At 34.1% G+C, this 19,518-nt stretch overlaps 1 protein-coding gene across 1 annotated transcript in view; it reads left to right on the top strand.

The window, feature by feature from the left end:
• HECTD1 (HECT domain E3 ubiquitin protein ligase 1) overlaps positions 1-19,518 on the top strand; it is a 62,652-nt gene that overhangs the window by 31,620 nt on the left and 11,514 nt on the right. Inside the window, exons 21-33 of the mRNA XM_015816147.1 lie at positions 27-350; positions 796-962; positions 1,191-1,367; positions 5,478-6,314; positions 8,249-8,470; positions 13,595-13,728; positions 14,049-14,205; positions 15,769-15,991; positions 17,118-17,172; positions 17,361-17,543; positions 18,211-18,421; positions 18,506-18,591; positions 19,355-19,482. Coding sequence (XP_015671633.1) covers positions 27-350; positions 796-962; positions 1,191-1,367; positions 5,478-6,314; positions 8,249-8,470; positions 13,595-13,728; positions 14,049-14,205; positions 15,769-15,991; positions 17,118-17,172; positions 17,361-17,543; positions 18,211-18,421; positions 18,506-18,591; positions 19,355-19,482 — 2,904 coding nt within the window. The remainder of the gene's footprint in view (positions 1-26; positions 351-795; positions 963-1,190; positions 1,368-5,477; positions 6,315-8,248; positions 8,471-13,594; positions 13,729-14,048; positions 14,206-15,768; positions 15,992-17,117; positions 17,173-17,360; positions 17,544-18,210; positions 18,422-18,505; positions 18,592-19,354; positions 19,483-19,518) is intronic.

Here is a 19,518-nt window from a genome sequence, read left to right as displayed (position 1 = left end):
GAATATTAATGTTGTTTTTCTTGTAGAACAGCATATGAGTGGGTAAATCCAGCTGCCTATGGACTAGTTGTAGTTACATCTTCAGAAGGAAGAAATCTGCCCTATGGTCGTTTAGAAGACATCTTAAGCCATGAGAGTTCAGCTTTAAACTGTCATACTAATGATGATAAAAATGCATGGTTTGCAATAGATCTTGGTCTTTGGGTGATACCATCAGCTTACACACTGCGCCATGCTCGTGGTTATGGACGATCGGCTCTCAGAAATTGGGTTTTTCAAGTTTCTAAGGACGGACAGAACTGGACTACTTTATACACTCATGTTGATGACTGTAGTCTAAATGAACCTGGGTATGTTTTTCTTTTGTTACATTTGCATGCTCATTTATATTAATTAAATTTAAAATAGATTTTCTTTTTGAGTCTGTGGTAATACTATACATTTAGACCAATAATATTATGAAACATTCTGAACTGACTAAATATATGAACAATAATCTCTGGTACTAATGAATTCAGGAATGTGTCTTACATTCTTGAACTTTTATGTGATTTATGGAAGTATTTATTATTTTGCTTCCTGATCTTAGTTTTTTTTTTAATGGCTTTATACACTGGGTTATATTGTGAAGTACAGTGGAGCAACTGATTCCTTATTTTCAAGGTGCCTGGCTTTTAAAAATATTAATGCTTTAAACCCCAAAATGTAATTATTTTGTGTGTGTGTGTTTGCTCATTTGTCTATTTTAAAAAAAAAAAATCTGTAATTTTTGGTGCAATTTTCCCAAATATAAAGTTCAACGGCAACCTGGCCACTAGAGTCACCAAAGGATGAAAAACAAGGTTGGAGGCATATAAGAATTAAACAGATGGGAAAGAATGCCAGTGGGCAGACACACTATCTCTCCCTGTCAGGATTTGAACTTTATGGCACTGTCAATGGTGTGTGCGAAGATCAGTTAGGTAAGCAATGTAAAGTAACATTATTATTATTATTGTTGTTGTTGTTGTTGTTGTTGTAGTAATGTGGGCCCCTAAATTGTGTATTTTCCCAATATAAAGAGATTTTAATGTGACATAATCGGCTGGGTTGCATTTGTTGCATTTCAGCTACTTTGAGCCAGATTAGTATGTCTGATATATAGATTGAGTCAAAACAGGGTTTATAAACTAAGTTTCACATCTGTTTAGGAAAAGCAGCTAAAGAAGCAGAGGCTAATCTGCGAAGGCAGAGAAGACTGATTCGTTCTCAGGTTCTGAAATACATGGTTCCAGGTGCTCGTGTCATCAGAGGAATTGACTGGAAATGGAGAGATCAAGATGGTAGCCCCCAAGGGGAAGGCACTGTTACAGGTGAATTACATAATGGTAAGCAGATATTTAAATAACTTCCTCTTCTCAAATGACTATTAAAATAGTCTTTTATTCTTGCATATTTAACTTATGTGAGTGGAAAATGTTTATTTAGAAATCATTGTGAAAACAATAATTGGTACATTTGGCTGATAATTTGCTCATAAATCATTTCACTGTTCCCTTTTGGGGCAAGCAAAATTATATGGAGTAAGAAAAGGAGAAAGAAATAGAAAGCCAAAAAATAATGACATGGGATAAGAATAAGAAAAAAAAAACTTAACTAAAACTAATTTACTCCAACATTCCATCTATTCATTCCTTTCTATTCTTAAAAAAAACCCAGCCTTGCTTTCCCCCAATTCATGCACTGGTTCATTCATTATCTTTCCTTCCTTAAACTTCTCACTTTTATGAATCTAATCAACTAATCAACTCCATCTAACTTTCTCACTACTATCCTTTTTATGATATGAATATCCTTTCCTCATATATCTGTTTTGCCGTTATAATCTCATTCCTTCTCTCTGTGTGGCAATACCACTTCAGTATATTCCTTCTCACTGTCATCATGAATCTTTGTACTCTATCCCACATACTTCTCAAGAACCCTTTTCCTATTGAAATCAACTTATTTTTGCTTTTCCTGTCATATCCAGCTTTTTTTCTGTATAGTAAAGTGGACATAGCATATTTTATAAAGAGACATTTTTACTTTTTTTGATAAGTAAAAGACCAAATACTGCTTCTTTTAACCAATATTTGCACATTTAAAGTATCTCCATCCATTTCTAACTGTTAATGAACATTCTACCAAGGTATACATACTCATCTACTTGTTTTAGTTTTTTACCATTTATATGAAATTTGCAAACCTTCATTCTATTTTCCTTGTCAACCTTGGTGTTTGATACTGTAATTTGCAGATTTGTATACCTTATTATATCACAGTGTCATCTATAGAAATATATATGCAAGTTCATGTCCCTAATCAATACACTTCTAATATTACCACAAGTATTTCTTAACATTTATTCTTAATATATTAAACAGTCAAGGGGACATAACATATCCTTTCTCAGTACTGATCCATTTGCTAAGGATTCCATTCATAATACTTTACTTCCATCTCATATGCCATTCTTATTACCAGCAGCAAATTTCAACATTCAGTATCTCTGCAAAGCTTTTTCAAAACCAAGAAACATATAATAGCAATAGCACTTAGACTTATATACTGCTTCATAGTGCTTTACAGCACACTCTGAGTGGTTTACAGAATCAGCATATTACCCCCAACAATCGGGTCTTCATTTTACCAACCTTGGAAGGATGGAAGGCTGAGTCAATTTTGGCCTGTCGGGATCAAACTTCAGGCTGTGGGCAGAGTTAGCCTGCAATTACAGTCCTCTACTTTGATCACACATGTTTGCTTATGTTAAATAAAAAGGGCAATTGCTGAAATTAAACTGATTTATGCTTTATAAAATGTAAATAATAGGTTTGATTACTAATACTTGAAACTTAATAGATTTATTTCCAAAGGAAAAGAGAACCAAGAACAATTGAGGCCTATACTATGTGACGTTCCTTTGAAAAATAATGATCTCTTAAAAATAACAATAATAAGTGACTAAATAGTACAGACTCTTGACCTAACCAAAAGAAAAACAGAAATACAGTGAAAATGACATCTGTATATATTTTTCAAATCTAATCTACCTGGACAGAAGAACTTTTTCATATATAGTTCTAGAAATATGTATTTCAACAAAACTAGTTAACTAATAAAGAACACTTTGTTGCCCTAGACCAAAATTCTTGGCTCCATATGATGTGAATGTAATATGTTTTTCACATATAGTAATGAAATCATAAACAAAGCATATCTTATACTAATTGTATAGGTTGTGCAGTTTAACTATAACCATTGTACTCTTATTTTTGGTGTGCTTCATACTGTATGAATGATCAATTATTCAAGAAAAACTAAACCTCTCTCTCTATATAATATAAAAACAGCTAGCTATGGTCTTCTGGCTTAGCATTTTGCAACTCGCCTTTTTTCCCTTTGGCTTTTATCAAGTTTACTATGCATTTTCTTATCTTGTTAGCTTCACTGGGATCTAACTGCTTTTTTAACACTGTATATAATGAAATTAAATTGGATACCGCTAAGGGAGAATTTTTAGTTCTACTAGATTTTTAACTATAAGTTTAGACTTTTTTTAAAAAAAATTATTTATTTATTTTGATTGATTAATTAATTAATTGTCCTATTCTAGTGGACTCTGGGTGGTTTAAAAAAACTAAAAAAAATATAAAAACATCAAGAAACATTAAATCAGCAGACAGCCCAGATTAAAATACTCTTAATAAAACCTACAAAATAGTACAGGCGCCAGTAAATAGTGACAAACATCAAACCCAGGTCTGGGACCAAAAGTAGGTTTTAAAGCTATCCGGAACCCTAAGTCAATAATGTCTATATACTCTAAATCTTTCTGCTTTTCTGTATATATGATTTTCAGATTTTACAGAAAGTCACATTAAAATAAAAGTACTGAATTTAGTAATAAGTCTGGTATTTTCTAAAATAAAGATATTCTACTGATCAGTAATAAACTGATATTTTAGTAGTTCTGAAAGACTAGGTTTTCTCAATTTAAGATTTCTAGATTTATAACATAGAAAATAAGAGCTAGATTGATTTAGTGATTAAGACACAAGGCTAAAAAGTGGAAGACCATGGGTTCAAATCCTGCCTTAGCAATGAAAACCAGTTGGGTGACTTTGGGCCAGTCACTCTCTCTCAGCCCAACCCACCTTACAGCATTGTTGTTGTGGGGAAAATAGGAGGAAAGTGTGTTGGATGTGTTCACCACCTTCAGTTATTTGTAAAAATAATAAAGGCACGATACAAATAAATTACTTTCTCATATTTTTCAAAATAAGTTCAAAGTAAATAACAAATGTAGAAGACAAATATGACAGTTTGGAATTTATTGGATATTTTAATGCACATTTTATAATTATAAATTATATAAAAATGTTCATTTAATAAATATTAAATTGCTAATTATTTAAAACCAAATTTCAAGCTAATAAAGATAATCCTCGACTTACAACCATTTGTTTAGTGGCCGTTCAAAGTTATAACAGCACTGAAAAAAATGACTTATGAGCAGTTTTCACACTTATGGCTGCTGCAGGATCCCTATGCTCATGTGATCAAAATATAGGTGCTTAGCAACTGGCATTTATTTATGACAGTTGCACTGTCCTGGGGCCATGTGATTACCATTGGTAACTTTCCCAACTGCCTTTTGACAAGCAAAATCAATGGGGAAGCCAGATTTACTTAACAAGCATGTTATTAATTTAATAACTGCAGTGATTCACTTAACAACTGTGGAGAAAAGTTCATAAAATGGGGCAAAACTCAACAACTGTCTTGCTTAGCAACAGAAATTTTGAGCTCAATTGTGGTCATAAGTCGAGGACTACCTATATATATATACTACCTTTACCACTAGCAGCTGCAAGTGACACTTGAAAAAGTTTGGCCTGCTTTTTTTTTTCCTTCCATCATCCCACCTTGAGCAATGTTATTGGAATGCCATTTAGAGAAGATGCTACCTATTTTTAAGACTCTGGCTTGATGGTTGCTGGTGTCGCTTTGATTGCTGCTTTATCTTGATAGTGATTAACAAAGTCAAAAAGAGAAAGATGGCACCCAGACTTTTTCAGTAACTTAAGATTTTAAAATATAGAGATATGAAGAATAAATCGCTGTATCCTTTAAACGTCCATATATTTCTTCCATGTAGGTCAATTTTTATTTTTAAGGGAATAATTTTTTAAAACAAAGTTGACATCAAATTCTGTTTCCAGCATTTGGATGGGTTCTCAAATCTGTAGAATTACAGTGAACAACCAGATAACATCTACAACAATCATGCTGTTTGAGTTTTAATTTTTTTATCTTACTTCAAATTCCCTTAAGTATTTTTTATAGCTCAGAATAATGGCCCGATGGGAAGCTGATCCCATGTTGTGGAGCTACTGTCTGACACGCTCCTGTCTGCTTTCTGCTGGGTCTCACAAACTCCTGTCCCTTTCTAGGCTGGATTGATGTCACCTGGGATGCTGGTGGCTCTAACTCTTACCGTATGGGCGCAGAAGGAAAATTTGACCTCAAGCTTGCCCCAGGGTACGACCCTGATTCAGCGGCATCACCCAAACCTGTTTCATCCACTGTTTCAGGCACAACGCAGTCATGGAGCAGCTTGGTGAAAAACAACTGTCCAGACAAGATGACTGCTGCTGCAGGCTCCTCAAGTAGAAAAGGAAGTAGCAGTTCTGTGTGTAGCGTGGCCAGTAGCAGCGACATCAGCTTGGGTTCGACCAAAATGGAACGGAGATCTGAAAATGTAATGGAGCAAAATATAGTTTCAGGCACTGACGTCCATGAGCCAATAGTTGTACTTTCTTCTGCTGATGGCATGCCCCAAACTGAAGTAGGTTCAGCATCCAGTGCAAGTACCAGCACCTTAACAGCAGATGTGGGCAATGAAAATGTTGAAAGAAAGCTAGGACCTGACAACTCAATCCGTGCGACTGGGGAATCCAATGCCATATCCATGGGAATTGTTAGTGTGAGTTCTCCAGACGTTAGTTCAGTATCTGAGCTAACTAATAAAGAAGCTGCTTCCCAAAGACCCCTTAGTTCTTCAGCAAGTAACAGACTATCAGTGAGTTCACTGCTGGCTGCTGGAGCTCCAATGAGTTCCAGTGCAAGTGTTCCTAATTTATCTTCGCGGGAAACTTCTAGTTTGGAGTCCTTTGTCCGGAGAGTGGCAAACATAGCTCGCACCAATGCTACTAACAACATGAATTTAAGCCGAAGTAGCAGTGATAACAGCACTAATACTTTGGGAAGAAATGTCATGAGCACTGCAAGTAAGTAAAAAAGTGTTTTGATAAACTGATGTAATTTCTATAAAAAAGAGCGAGTGTTCTTTTAAAATAATTTTGGAAAGGGCAATTGAATACTTAACATTAGCCATATTGCCCCATATTGTTATATGGTATTGGATTTAGTGCGGCTAATGACAGTCATACTCTAGAATGTTCCTTGCCCTTTTTAAAAGGGTTTGGTTTGGAGTAAAATAACTCTTTTTCATATTTTGTTCATTAAAACATCAAATATAATCTACCGTTGCTGTGCTAATTTTCTTTGATTTTATCTAATTGTATTAACTGTACCTTTAATTCTAGCCAATTGCTGAAGTCCCAAGGAATGCATCCATGTGTTACTGACTCTGTCCAGAATATTACATTTATATTTTATCTAATTTAGAAATATGTAATCTTTATATTGTGTCTTTGCCTGCATTTATTTTTCTTCTGTAGTACTTTTATGAAATAGTGGATTTTGATTATTTTCATTAGAGAAAAAAATGATTGAATTATTTTTTGTAACACAACCACCAGAAGATATGTAGTACCACTTTGAAAACAAGTATATTTTACTGGTAAAAAAAAAGTCAGGAATAAATCCTATTTTGCCAAATTGAGGACCTATTACTGAGTGTTTTATACTGAACCGAATACAATGTCACGTGATTATTTAGTTTTTGTGTCAGCTGCTGCTTTTACTTAGTAGAACTATTTAAAAAATGGCATGAGCACTGTTACATGCAATGAGGAAATAGTGAAGTTGGTTATTTTTATAGAAAAGAACTTGAAATCATTAGAATCCGAAATGTAGCTCAAATACCATGAACCATTTGAGGGGCCACTATGCAGTTTTCATTTTGTTTTGGAATGTTATTGCTTGTACTTTGGAAACTTAGAATACATCAGGGTATGTAATGTTTGAGGACAGTTTTATGGAATATTATGTAAATCAATGTATGTTGTATTACATGTTGCAACTTTAAACATTTAATTTTAAAAGATGAAATCAGTTAAATAGTCTAGTAGCCTCTATGATGTATTTTGCAATTCTATAAACATTTTATTGTATCAAATTTTTCCATCCTAGAGCATCATTAAGGATCACTAAAATATAATGATTGATAGTAGGTAGTGAAAGTTGGTTATGAGTCTTCAGTGTTCATGCCAGACTGTAGTTTGTTATGATGCACTGCTGAACAAACCCATGGTGTACAAATGGACAGTAAATCATGAACTGAACTGGGGAAGACTTAATAATTTTTAAGGAGAAGAACTATTGCACATCCTGAACATACAATTAAAAATATACTCATTTTAAATCAGTAGAATTGTTGCCTGTAAGGTAATAATTTACTTTGGGTTAGACGGGCGGCTGAATAAATTTGAAAAAATAATTAAAATAATTCTTTATGGTGGCTGTTCAGTGTACACAAACCAGAAGAAAGAAATAGAGTCTTGCAGAATTTTCTAAATATGTTTCTGCTCAGAAAGTGAAATGGAGGCAGCAACTCCTACTTCCACCTTTCTTTTAATTCGCTGATCCTGTCCTACTAAGAACAGCTGATTGGATATAGTAGTGCTATGAATTTGTAAAGTAGGAAACATTGTTGAACTCTCAGTTTCCTTGAACTGGGAAGTAGCCCCACATATATCAACTCTTTATAATCACAAACATTTTATAATATGGATTATGCATTATGCATTAAAACCAGATATGTGGGCTACTTCATAAGAATCACATTTGCTTCTATACTTATTTTGATGTTCTGTTTTATTTAACAGTCTATTTTTTCTTGGCCTGCAGTTCTGCGTTATTACCATAAGCTTAGTGACTTCTGTTTTTTTCTTTTTTAATATTGGTTTAATACACAACACTCATTAATGTAAATTGTACTACTTTGGATTATTTATTTTATCTTACCATATCTTTATAGCTTCTCCTCTAATGGGTGCCCAAAGTTTTCCTAATCTGACTACAACTGGTACCACCTCAACAGTGACCATGTCTACATCCAGTGTTACTAGCAGCAACAATGTAGCCACAGCAACTACAGTTTTATCTGTTGGTCAGTCACTTAGTAACACTCTAACTACTAGCCTAACATCAACATCTAGTGAGAGCGATACAGGTCAGGAAGCAGAATATTCTTTATATGGTAAGTTTTATTTTTAAATGAACATAAGCAGATTTCCCATTCATGGTTTATTTTTGTCACAGGTTTTGTGCTTAGTAATTTCATTTACTAAAGCATATCAAATGATTGTTTGCCCCTTTATTAGCTACATAAAGGCCTCTTCACAAAGCATCTCAGCTTCTGTCAATGTTTCCATATACTTCAGCTCTACACACTCATCTTACATGATTGTCACTTAAGGTACTTCTTTATTGACATTTCAGTAGTGATGTTTTGATATACAGGACATGAAATTTGAATGCCATAGTAAATGAAACCATCATCTGTACACATGTATTGCACGGATTTATAGGTAGTCTTCCTTATGCTTTGCTACAATCAGTCATTTGAAGAATAGGTTTGCAACAACTACCATGGCATATGTATAACAATATGGATAGAAATTTGCTTCTAAAATTACTATTTCTCATTTTTTTTCTTAATAACTGTTCTCTTTGCTCTTCTGTAAGTTGGTGAACAGTGTGGGATATTTCATAAGATGTGAATAGATTTAGGGGCATTGTCAAAAAGGTTGAAAAGCATTTGCAGTTAGTAATTAGCATTTCCATAGCATTTTTAATATTTAACGTTTGTTCAAATTCAAAACCTCAGTTCCAAATCATTGTTGGCAGTTTGTTTGTACATTGTGTTTGGAAGCAGCACTAGTCTTAGTTTGTTCTTTTAGATATCTGCAGCAAATTATAATTATAAAAGGCCCAGAGCAGGGAAATACAATTGGATTTATATGGCCATTTATATAGAGGCTTAGTAATGATTTCATCATAAATATGATTACTTATTTTAAATATATATTAACACATGTTCACGCTTTTAACATCCTTACAGTCCTATTGCTTCAGAACTAACTGAAATTACTTCGATGTTCAATAAATTGATTCATATCTAATGTTGAGCTAGGAATTTTAATTATGATTTCTTGAACTAAATATAGTGGTCTGCCTTATACAAAAGTGTAAGAATTAATGAATTGGTTTACATGTCACATTGAACCAGGAACAAACAATCTTGCTATGGCTTGGCATAATATGTGAACTGATTCTTGTAGAAACCCACAAAATAACACTGAAAAACAGCTGAAGTGTTAACATTACATATTTGGCAGAATAAAACCCTAAATATTTAGAATGTTCTTGTCATAGGAAACAGCAGGAACGTAGAACAGGAATATTGCTCCTTATAATACTGATCAGCTAATTTGCAGAAACTTTGTCATTTTTTACAAAAAAAGTACACAAAAAATGCTAAGCAGTTCAAATTGAAATGTCTGTTGTTATCCTGAGGTACTAGACCCAACACATAGATCACAGCATTGATTATCTCTTCCCATTTTTCAGATAGCAATAGTAGCTCCCTGAATGTTCGGGATATGTTCCAAACAAGGAGACCTCAAGCCCAATTGTATTTTCATTGTTGTAATATGTGGCTTCCTTACATGTTTGCAGATGCTGCTTAATATGGCTGAGCTTGCTGTAGTATATGCTTAATTACCTAAAAAGGGTTAACTAAAACCACAGCCACAGAAAAGAACACGTTCCTCAATTATTATTATTTCAGACCTTGCCAACACTACCGATATTTAAATATATGCATGCACTGGCTAAACAGAAGAGACCGTGCTTTAAACATAAACCAGTAGCCAAATGTCCATGTGTCATCTCTGATTTCTGAAGTGTGCTTAGAATTACATCTGCAAAGAGCATGGGCAAAATAATATATAAGACCTTTGTAAAACAGTATAGAGTCGATTCTCTTTCTCCATTAATTACCACTCAGTTACTGTGCTCTTAAGCTAAAATATAAAAACCAATAGATGTGAACTAAATTGAGAAGAAGTCAAACTGATCTGTGTTTATGTGGTCCAAGAACAGAATCGGGTGCAAAATGGTTCCTGAGTGAGTCCTGTGCGCCATTGCTAATCTTGCTCCCCAGCCAATAGTTTACCCAAATTGTTCCACCAAGGCCTCAGCCAGTAGTAGCTCAGGTCCTGATGGGGCTCTAGGTTGACTCAGCCTTCCAACCTTCTGAGGTCAGTAAAATCAGGACCCAGATTGTTGGGGGCAATATGCTGACACTATAAGCCACTCAGAGAGTGCTGTAAAATACTGTGGGCCGGTGTATAGCTGCTATTGCTATCGATCAAGGTAGGCTTTAAACATAATAAAATGCAATGCATAGACTTCTTGCATAGTATAGGCTTAAGATACAGGAGGATCTGGACAGACTTGAACACTGGGCGCTATCTAACGAAATTCAATGGTGAACAAACTAAGGTTCTACATTTAGGCAAGAAAAACCAAATGTACAGGTATAGTACAGGGGGTACCTTGCTCAATAGTAGTAACTGTGAGAAGGATCTCGGAGTCCTAGTGGACAATCACTTAAATATGAGCCAGCAGTGTGCTGCAGCTGCCAAAAAAGCCAACACAGTGCTAGGCTGCATTAACAGAGGGATAGAATCAAGATCACATGAAGTATTAATACCATTTTATAATGCCTTCGTAAGGCCACACTTGGAATACTGCATCCAGTTTTGGTCACCACGATGTAAAAAAGATGCTGAGACTCTAGAAAGAGTACAGAGAAGAGCAACAAAGATGATTAGGGGACTGGAGGCTAAAACATAAAAGGAACGGTTGCTGGAATTGGGTATGTCTAGTTTAATGAAGAGAAAGACGAGGGGGGACATGATAGCAGTGTTCCAATATCTCAGGGGCTGCCACAAAGAAGAGGGAGTCAAGCTATTTTCCAAAGCGCCTGAAGGCAGGACAAGAAGCAACGGATGGAAACTAATCAAGCAGAGAAGCAACCTAGAACTAAGGAGAAACTTCCTGACAGGTAGAACAATTAACCAGTGGAACAACCTGCCTCCAGAAGCGGTGAATGCTCCAACACTGGAAGTTTTTAAGAAGAGACTGGACAGCCATTTGTCTGAAATGGTGTAGGGTTTCCTGCCTGAGCAGGGAGTTCGACTCGACCTCCAAGGTCCCTTCCAACTTTATTATTATTATTACTATTACTATTATTATTATTATTATTATTATTATTATTAGTAGTAGTAGTAGTAGTAGCAGTACAGAACATTTAAGACTTCCTGCTGAAATGGCAACATGAGAAGCTGAGTCTTGTAATAGCTCCACTGAGCCTTGTAATAGCTCTGCCAAGCTATTATTTTCATGTCACAGAAAAGAATTAAGGGCTATTTCAAAACATTCAAAACACTGCTTCTTGAAAATGGTTGTATTTTACTCAAAAACATGAAAAAACTCTGGGAATATTTGTGCTTTGATTTAGGTCTGTGGACATCTTCATTATTATTCACAGGGAATTCTGATTTATTTTTATATTTACTTTTTTTAAAAAAAATATTAATGTGGTATCCAAAAGTATTTCAGAATGAAATACTGATCTACAGCCACCTATTATAATAATAGAGTAATGGACCACAATTAGATTTACACCCATTGTTAATCAAGTGCTGAACCCAGGACACTATATTGAAATCTGACTCTCCAAAGAAAGCAGTTACCATCAGTATTATTATTCAATAATACAGGAGCCCTGGAAATGGCACTGGGTAAATTAAGTGAGGGTTTGAGAGGGAGCTAATATAATGGGATGAGAATGTATAGTCCACAGTTGTTAGGTCCGCCAATTGGGAAAACAAATGGTGATATTTTGAACAGAGAACAATGACATTTTTCATAATGTCTTCTGACTGCTAGTTGATGCTCAAGGATGTGCTCTGCTAGTCTTCTGCCTTTTTGCCCTACGTAGTGGCCATTTCAGACCTTATGTTCTTCATGACTCCTGTTTTTTCTTCTGAGACTGCTAGGTCTTTTGATTTACTTAGGATGTTTTAGAAGGCTTTAGTTGGTTTGTGTGCTACACTGATGTCATGTGGATCTAATAATTGTTGATGGTTTCTGAGATGTTTTTGATGTATGCAGTGATACCCTGTTTACAACTTGTATTGGTTGTGCTATATTGGGTTGTCTATGGAGATTCTCAGTCATCCAGGTCATAGTTGTCCCAAAGATGCTTTTTCATAAGGCAACTGGACTTTCTTGTTTTTCTTTGAAGATGTTTCGCTTATCATCCAAGAAGCTTCTTCAGCTCTGACTGGATGGCGGGGAATGGAAGGATTTATATACTCCTTGAGGAATATAAATCCTTCCATTCCCCACCATTCAGTCAAAGCTGAAGACGCTTCTTGGATGAGAAGTGAAACATCTTCAGAGAAAAACAAGAAAATCCTATATTGTGTTGACTAGTCAGGCACTTTTTGATGAAGTTGTGTGGATATCCACTTTGTTGAAAGATGTTATATAGATGACCTGTTTCCTTTTTCTGATGTTCAGAGCAGTTGCACTGTGTTTGTGCTCATCTGAATATAAGTAGTCCTTGAGTTACAGCCACAATTGAGTCCAAAATCTCTGTTTCTAAGCAAGATAGTTAATATGTCAATATTGCAGCAATTGTATGGGAAATGAGATCAGGTATAGAAAGTTAACGCTCTGTTGTTTTAATTTTGAGTATAGTATATTGTTATAGTATATTGTTCAAATTGCTATGGTAAGATAACAATCATTTATTAGAATTGTAGTTTTAAAAATAATTACAAAGATGATTCTTCGGGGTTTTATCATTTTTTCTGAAAGCAAGAAGTGGAAATGTGTCTTTTGTGAGTCATTACCTATTGCTATTGTGAAGTTTTACAAAAGCGTATGGAGGAAATAATGGCTATAAAATCCCATTCCTATCATCTGAGAAAAAATGCATATTTCTATCTCTTCATTTAACATTAAGATTAAACATGAGATTGGTTTGGATTTTTTATTTATTACAAATAGTTTTCCATTCTTTTTCAGGTTGTTTTCTGAAATCCTTTTTTGTCTTTCAGCTTAATGTTGCCCTAATTTGTCATAATTTCTTAAAATAGGTTTCAGTCCTGTTTTCTTGAACATCGTGCTAAGTGAACTTTTTTTCCTGTTCCTGTTTTGAATTTATCAAATCAGTTCATCTATCACCTTTACTATCTTTCTTTTTAGAGAGTACCACATAGTTGTCTTATGTTTTTCTGTGTAGATTTCCTTGATAGTTGCCGGGCTAGTACTCTGTTGGCTGAATTAGATGATGATGAAGATCTACCAGAGCCAGACGAGGAGGATGATGAAAATGAAGATGACAATCAAGAAGATCAGGAATATGAAGAAGTAATGGTACAGTGCATATGTTTTAGTTCTATTTTCTCTCCATTTATTCTAGTCTTGAATTTAAGAGAGATTTATAATTGTAACAAAATTTAAGCAGCTTATACAAACCTAATACTGGACGTGTTTGCTTTTTTTTTTTTTTAAGAGCATTGATGAATCCCCAAGTACAAGTGATTTATTTGTTGAATTTAGGCTTAAACCTAACTGATCAACGTTTTTTCATTTTCCCCAATTTTTTTATGTTTATGTATGCTTTAAATCAAACTGATATTTTCAATTAGTCCTACATGTTTTCAGTTACTTCCATACTGTAATGTTTTGAACAGGAAGAAGAAGAGTATGAAACAAAAGGAGGACGTAGAAGGACATGGGATGATGATTATGTGTTAAAACGCCAATTTTCTGCTCTAGTACCTACCTTTGATCCAAGACCTGGCCGTACTAATGTGCAGCAAACAACTGATTTAGAAATTCCTCCCCCAGGTACACATGAGAGCAGTTTAAAAAATGTGGGAAATTCACGTTGTATGAATAGATTTGTGGGTGGGCAGGAGGGTTGTTAAAAAACGTGTTTCACAACTTATGTAAAGCCATAACATGGAATTGTTTGGTTTGGGTTTAGTGGAATGTTTGAACCCAACTTCTATGGTTTATGTCACAGCGTTATTAGATATGATATTACTAGGGTGGTTCAGGTATTAGGAAACACATTAAGTTGATAGATTTAGATATAAATATAAAATCTTATATAGAAAATCTTTGTCCCTGAAGCCAATGATTGGATTGGGAGAGAAAAAACATTGTTATGCCAACAAATATCTCATGCTACCTTCATATTGGGATAAAACTGTAGGTGTACACATCTTTTTCATTGGAAGGAATTGAAAACCAGGGATATTGAGCAAAGGCTAATTGTGGGACTTAAAGCAATAGAATTTGAAGGAATGGAATAAATAATTTAACTATAAAAATTTTACTTGAATGTTAATGAATTTATAGGTTCTTCTCTTTCTTTCATTTTAGTCCATCTTGTATTTCTTAGCATTATTGGATTAATTGTCCAGGCAAAGTTAACTCTTCACAGAAAGAATAGGCTGCCGTGTTTCTGAATAATTTATGCTGCTTTATGACAGTAATAAAGATTTGATTTTGATTTGATTTGATTTTTGAGTAGCAGGCCATTTTGTGCAAAAGTTAATTTTAGTTTTGAAAAATATCTCCCAAAGGGTGATTTCTTTAAACAGTTAGGAAATTAAAATACATTAGAGAAGTAACGCTAGTTAAAAAAAAAAAAAAGCAGAACTGCATAAGAGTGCTCTTTATTAATTTTTTTCCCTTTTCCTCATGTTTTTTGACAATTTATTTGAAAATGGTGTACATTTAAAAGGTTATTCTTAAAGAAACTTGCAAGAATTTTTTAAAGTTAGGCTGGGAAACCGAGAAGTAAAGATGATTTTTTAAAAAAAATGTTTAAGCTTATTTATGTTTGGTACACTACAGTTGACAGTAAAGCTGTGCAAGCTGCAATATAACAAAAATAGGTGATAGACTGTAAAGCAATGCAGAAGGACGCTAAGTAAATATTTTGTGCTGCTACCTCCTAGATCCCACAAAATCTCTGTTCCTGAGGAAACACTGAACTCTAAAATAATCTTGTGATACTCCTTCAGCATTTTTTCCTTACTTTGTTGGAGATTTTTTTTATAGACGCTATGTTTCTATATCTACACACTATACAAATTGCTAATGACATTTTAAGAAGATTATAGTGTGTAATTATAATGGCCCCAGTGTGCCTTTATCAATCTTTGGAACTTACTGCTCATGTTTACTGCTGTCCCTCTCCCACCGTTTGCTCTCTAAAAGGCCTCTATGATTGTAAGGCTGTTCATTCCTTAAATCCAGCCTTAACAGTTCCATTGCCTTTATTACTTGCACATTTATCTTAGTTGTACACAAAGATTGCACCAATTCAAATTTACATGAGTTTGCAGGTGCCTCAGAAAATAGTAAATTATTATTTTTTCATCCATTTATTGGTTTTAGGAACACCTCATTCGGAACTTCTAGAAGAAGTTGAATGTATGCCATCACCACGTTTAGCACTTATGTTGAAAGTTACAGGACTCGGTACAACTCGTGAAGTTGAGCTACCCTTAACAAATTTCCGGTCAACTATATTTTACTACGTACAAAAATTGCTGCAGCTTTCTTGCAATGGCAATGTGAAATCAGATAAACTTAGGCGAATATGGGAACCAACATACACGTAAGAATTCAAGAATATGTTCATAGTTATAACATAATCTAAAACTGTAAATTTGCTTCTCTGATAGTAAACTATAGCAAACACATATATTTCTGAATAAACATACAGTATGTAAGAATATTCTATTAAACAATTGTTAATACATATCAGAAACAATGTCTTGAAGCAATATGTCACTATTAACAATTCTGTGTCAGTCTTTGGGGCCATTATTTCTTTACTGTTTTCATTGCTTTTATCTTTATTGTGATAAATAGATGCAGATTGAATAATCACATAAAATATTTTACTGCATCAAAAGAAACCAACATTTATTCATTGTTTTTATTTTTTATAATTTAATGATAAGTGATAATGATAATTAACTTGTGGAATGAAGAATTATATTGGTTGCTCTGACATTCTATGCTGGATAAAATTTTCAACAATAGAAATGTTTCAAAACAGTTCAAATTTGGACTCTTTCATATTTGAGTACAATTGTTTTGAGTACAGATTTCATTTTGAATGCAAAACAGCTCTTTTCAGCAAGTGATGCTCTTTCTTGATTTTTGGGGCAGTACCTTAAGTGCAAAACAACCTGCTTTGTTTTTGAAACAGCTGCTGTGCACTCAGGTGCTTCAAACTCATGGGAAGTTTTAAAATGTGACATAGCCTGAATTTGAATCATTTTGTAAACTCGTCTTCTGAAGATTATTTAACATTATATTATTATGGGGAAAAAAGGAAAGAAAAGCACTTTTCTCTTCACTTTTTCTATAGTGTATATAAATTTATATGCAGTTATGGTGCTCCCCTCTGCCTTTTTTTTAAACCAAAAGTTTCCAAACATAATTTTGTAAAAAATGTTTTATTTCTTTGATCATTCTAATAGTCCTTTTCTATCAAATTTAATGATGCTTCAGTATCCATGATTAGATACAATGGTAAGCAATTTAGAATTATTCACATATTTTGAATTACATCACCCATAATTTCTAACCATACTGTCCAGGGTTTATATGGAAGTCCAAAATATCTGGAGAGCTTCAGCCCTGTTGTACAGTTTATAATTTAGAAACAAGTTCTTTGGCAATGAACAGCTAGTCAAAACTATATAAATAACTTTGATCTTTTTTACGTTTAGAATTGTATACAAAGAAATGAAGGATTCTGATAAAGAAAAAGACAGTGGGAAAATGGTGAGAACAATCTTAACCTTTAAATGTTTGCAGTTTTTGCACCTAAAACAGCTTGAAAGCTATGCTAAATTAATTTTGTTACATAAGTTGTGTGATATTTCATAAATGCATGTTCCTAGAGAAGCATAAATTTAAATCTTTCAAACTTACAATCAGGAAAGACCAACATTAGGTGATTCCTGTTGTAGGGTTGCTGGTCAATAGAGCATGTGGAGCAGTATCTTGGCACTGATGACTTACCAAAGAATGATTTGATAACCTACCTGCAGAAGAATGCGGATTCAGCCTTTCTGCGTCACTGGAAATTAACTGGCACTAATAAAAGCATTAGGAAAAACAGAAATTGTTCTCAACTCATAGCCGCTTACAAGGTATATATCTACATCTAAAAATATTAATTTGGAAATGTGTGGTTTTGGTCTTGTGAGAATTTGGATAGATTTGATATAAAACTAACATTGTTTCTTGATTAAGTGTCATTATGTGCTGTTGTCATAGTTAGCTTTTACAAGCTGCAGTTTTTTGTATACTTCTGAATTACTGCAGTAATGATAACCTTAACATAATGCCTAATAATAGTCTAAGCTCCAGCTTGAATTACGCATCTTTTTTTCTTTTTAAAATTTTATTTATTTTTATTTTATCAAATTTAGAAACCACCCATCTTTCTTACAGAGGAACTGTGTGGGTGAAGTTCAAATAAAATATTAAAAACATAAAAAGCAAGAATAGTTAAAATTCAACATTGGAGCACTAACCATCCCACAGCTGCATACTTCTCTGAGAGTCCCATGCAAGATGGCAGACCAGGAGATTGGGGACCTGCCTTGCCTCTGGCAGGAAGAATGTTCAAAAGGGGGGTGGGGAGAGAATGGCAGAGAAAATTCCCTTCCTGGATCCCAGCATTTGGAATTCTTTAACTGATAGGGTCCACAAACATATCTTCCCTGCCTCATTAAGTGGGATGGGCTGATGTAATGGGGCATGTTCCATTATTAACTTAATTTCTATTTATTTTTCTTCTGGTAATTCATGCAGGATTTTTGTGAGCATGGATCAAAATCTAATTTGAATCAGGGAGCGATTTCCACGCTTCAAAATTCAGACATTCTTAGTTCAATTAAAGAACAACCTCAAGCCAAAGCTGGTAATGGACAGAATTCCTGTGGAGTAGAGGATGTTCTGCAATTACTGCGTATTCTCTACATTGTTGCAAGTGACCCTTGTTCTCCTCGAACGTTGCAAGAAGGTTAGTAGAAAATAGCCTCTAAAGATTTCCCCCCCTAAAACTCTCTACGAAAACATGAAATAAAAAATTCTGTTATTATTTCAGAAGGAGATGAACAGCTTCAGTTTAATTTTCCACCAGATGAATTTACAAGCAAAAAAATTACCACAAAAATTCTTCAACAGATTGAGGTGATGTATTATTGAAAAATTATTTTAAGATTTTCAGTTGTATTCTCTTTTACATGTTCAGAAATTTAAAATGCAATTTTGTGGAAAAATTAATTCTATGAATATGCCCTTTATATATGATCTATTCAGTTCACAAATCAAAATGTAAAGAGAGGCTATTTATCTGGGAGCCAAGTAGATATCCAGAGCCAAGTAAAAATAATATAGCCAGTTACACAATTCAGTCAACATAGCCTCACACTTGAGTGGTAAGCTTATTTGGATGGAAATTACTGAGATACCCATTATAAAAGTTCAGAAGATTAAATTTCCATTTAAATAGTAAGCGTATTCTCTTTTTCTTTTTAAATGTCATTAACCTAGGTGGTTTATTAAAGTGGAAGAACCTGTCTGATACAGTAGCGAGTATACAGGCTACATCCCCAAAAGTTGCTGACCTATCTAAGAATTGTGACTAATCCCAATTTTAGAGAGATTTTGTTAAACAACCCCACCTCCTAAATCAGAAAAGTGAAAAATACTTAAGATGCCTCTGCCCCTGATTTCTGTTTGCCAAGGATTTAATTTTCTTGGAGGTTGCCATGCTTGAAGACAAGATTGCTGTGTAAGAAAATTAATTTTATATAGCATTTATATTAATTTATGAGATTCATGGTTGAAGTTGAGTACAGACAAGACTAGCCAGTATGTAAAAATAGCTTTATATCCGTGCATTTTACTGGTCTGATTTACCTGTTTTCACATTTTAATTGTTAAATCACAGGAACCATTAGCATTAGCAAGTGGAGCTTTACCAGACTGGTGTGAACAGATAACTAGCAAGTGTCCTTTCTTAATCCCGTTTGAAACTAGACAACTGTATTTCACGTGCACAGCATTTGGAGCATCAAGGTGAGAATTGTGCTCAAAATCATTTAATTTCTTATT

Source organism: Protobothrops mucrosquamatus, unplaced genomic scaffold (genome assembly GCF_001527695.2).
Source record: "Protobothrops mucrosquamatus isolate PMUCROS unplaced genomic scaffold, P.Mucros_1.0 scaffold403, whole genome shotgun sequence".
Lineage (NCBI taxonomy): Eukaryota > Metazoa > Chordata > Lepidosauria > Squamata > Viperidae > Protobothrops > Protobothrops mucrosquamatus.
Note: the sequence above shows the minus strand (reverse complement) of the source record. Positions and strands in the feature narration are given on the sequence as shown.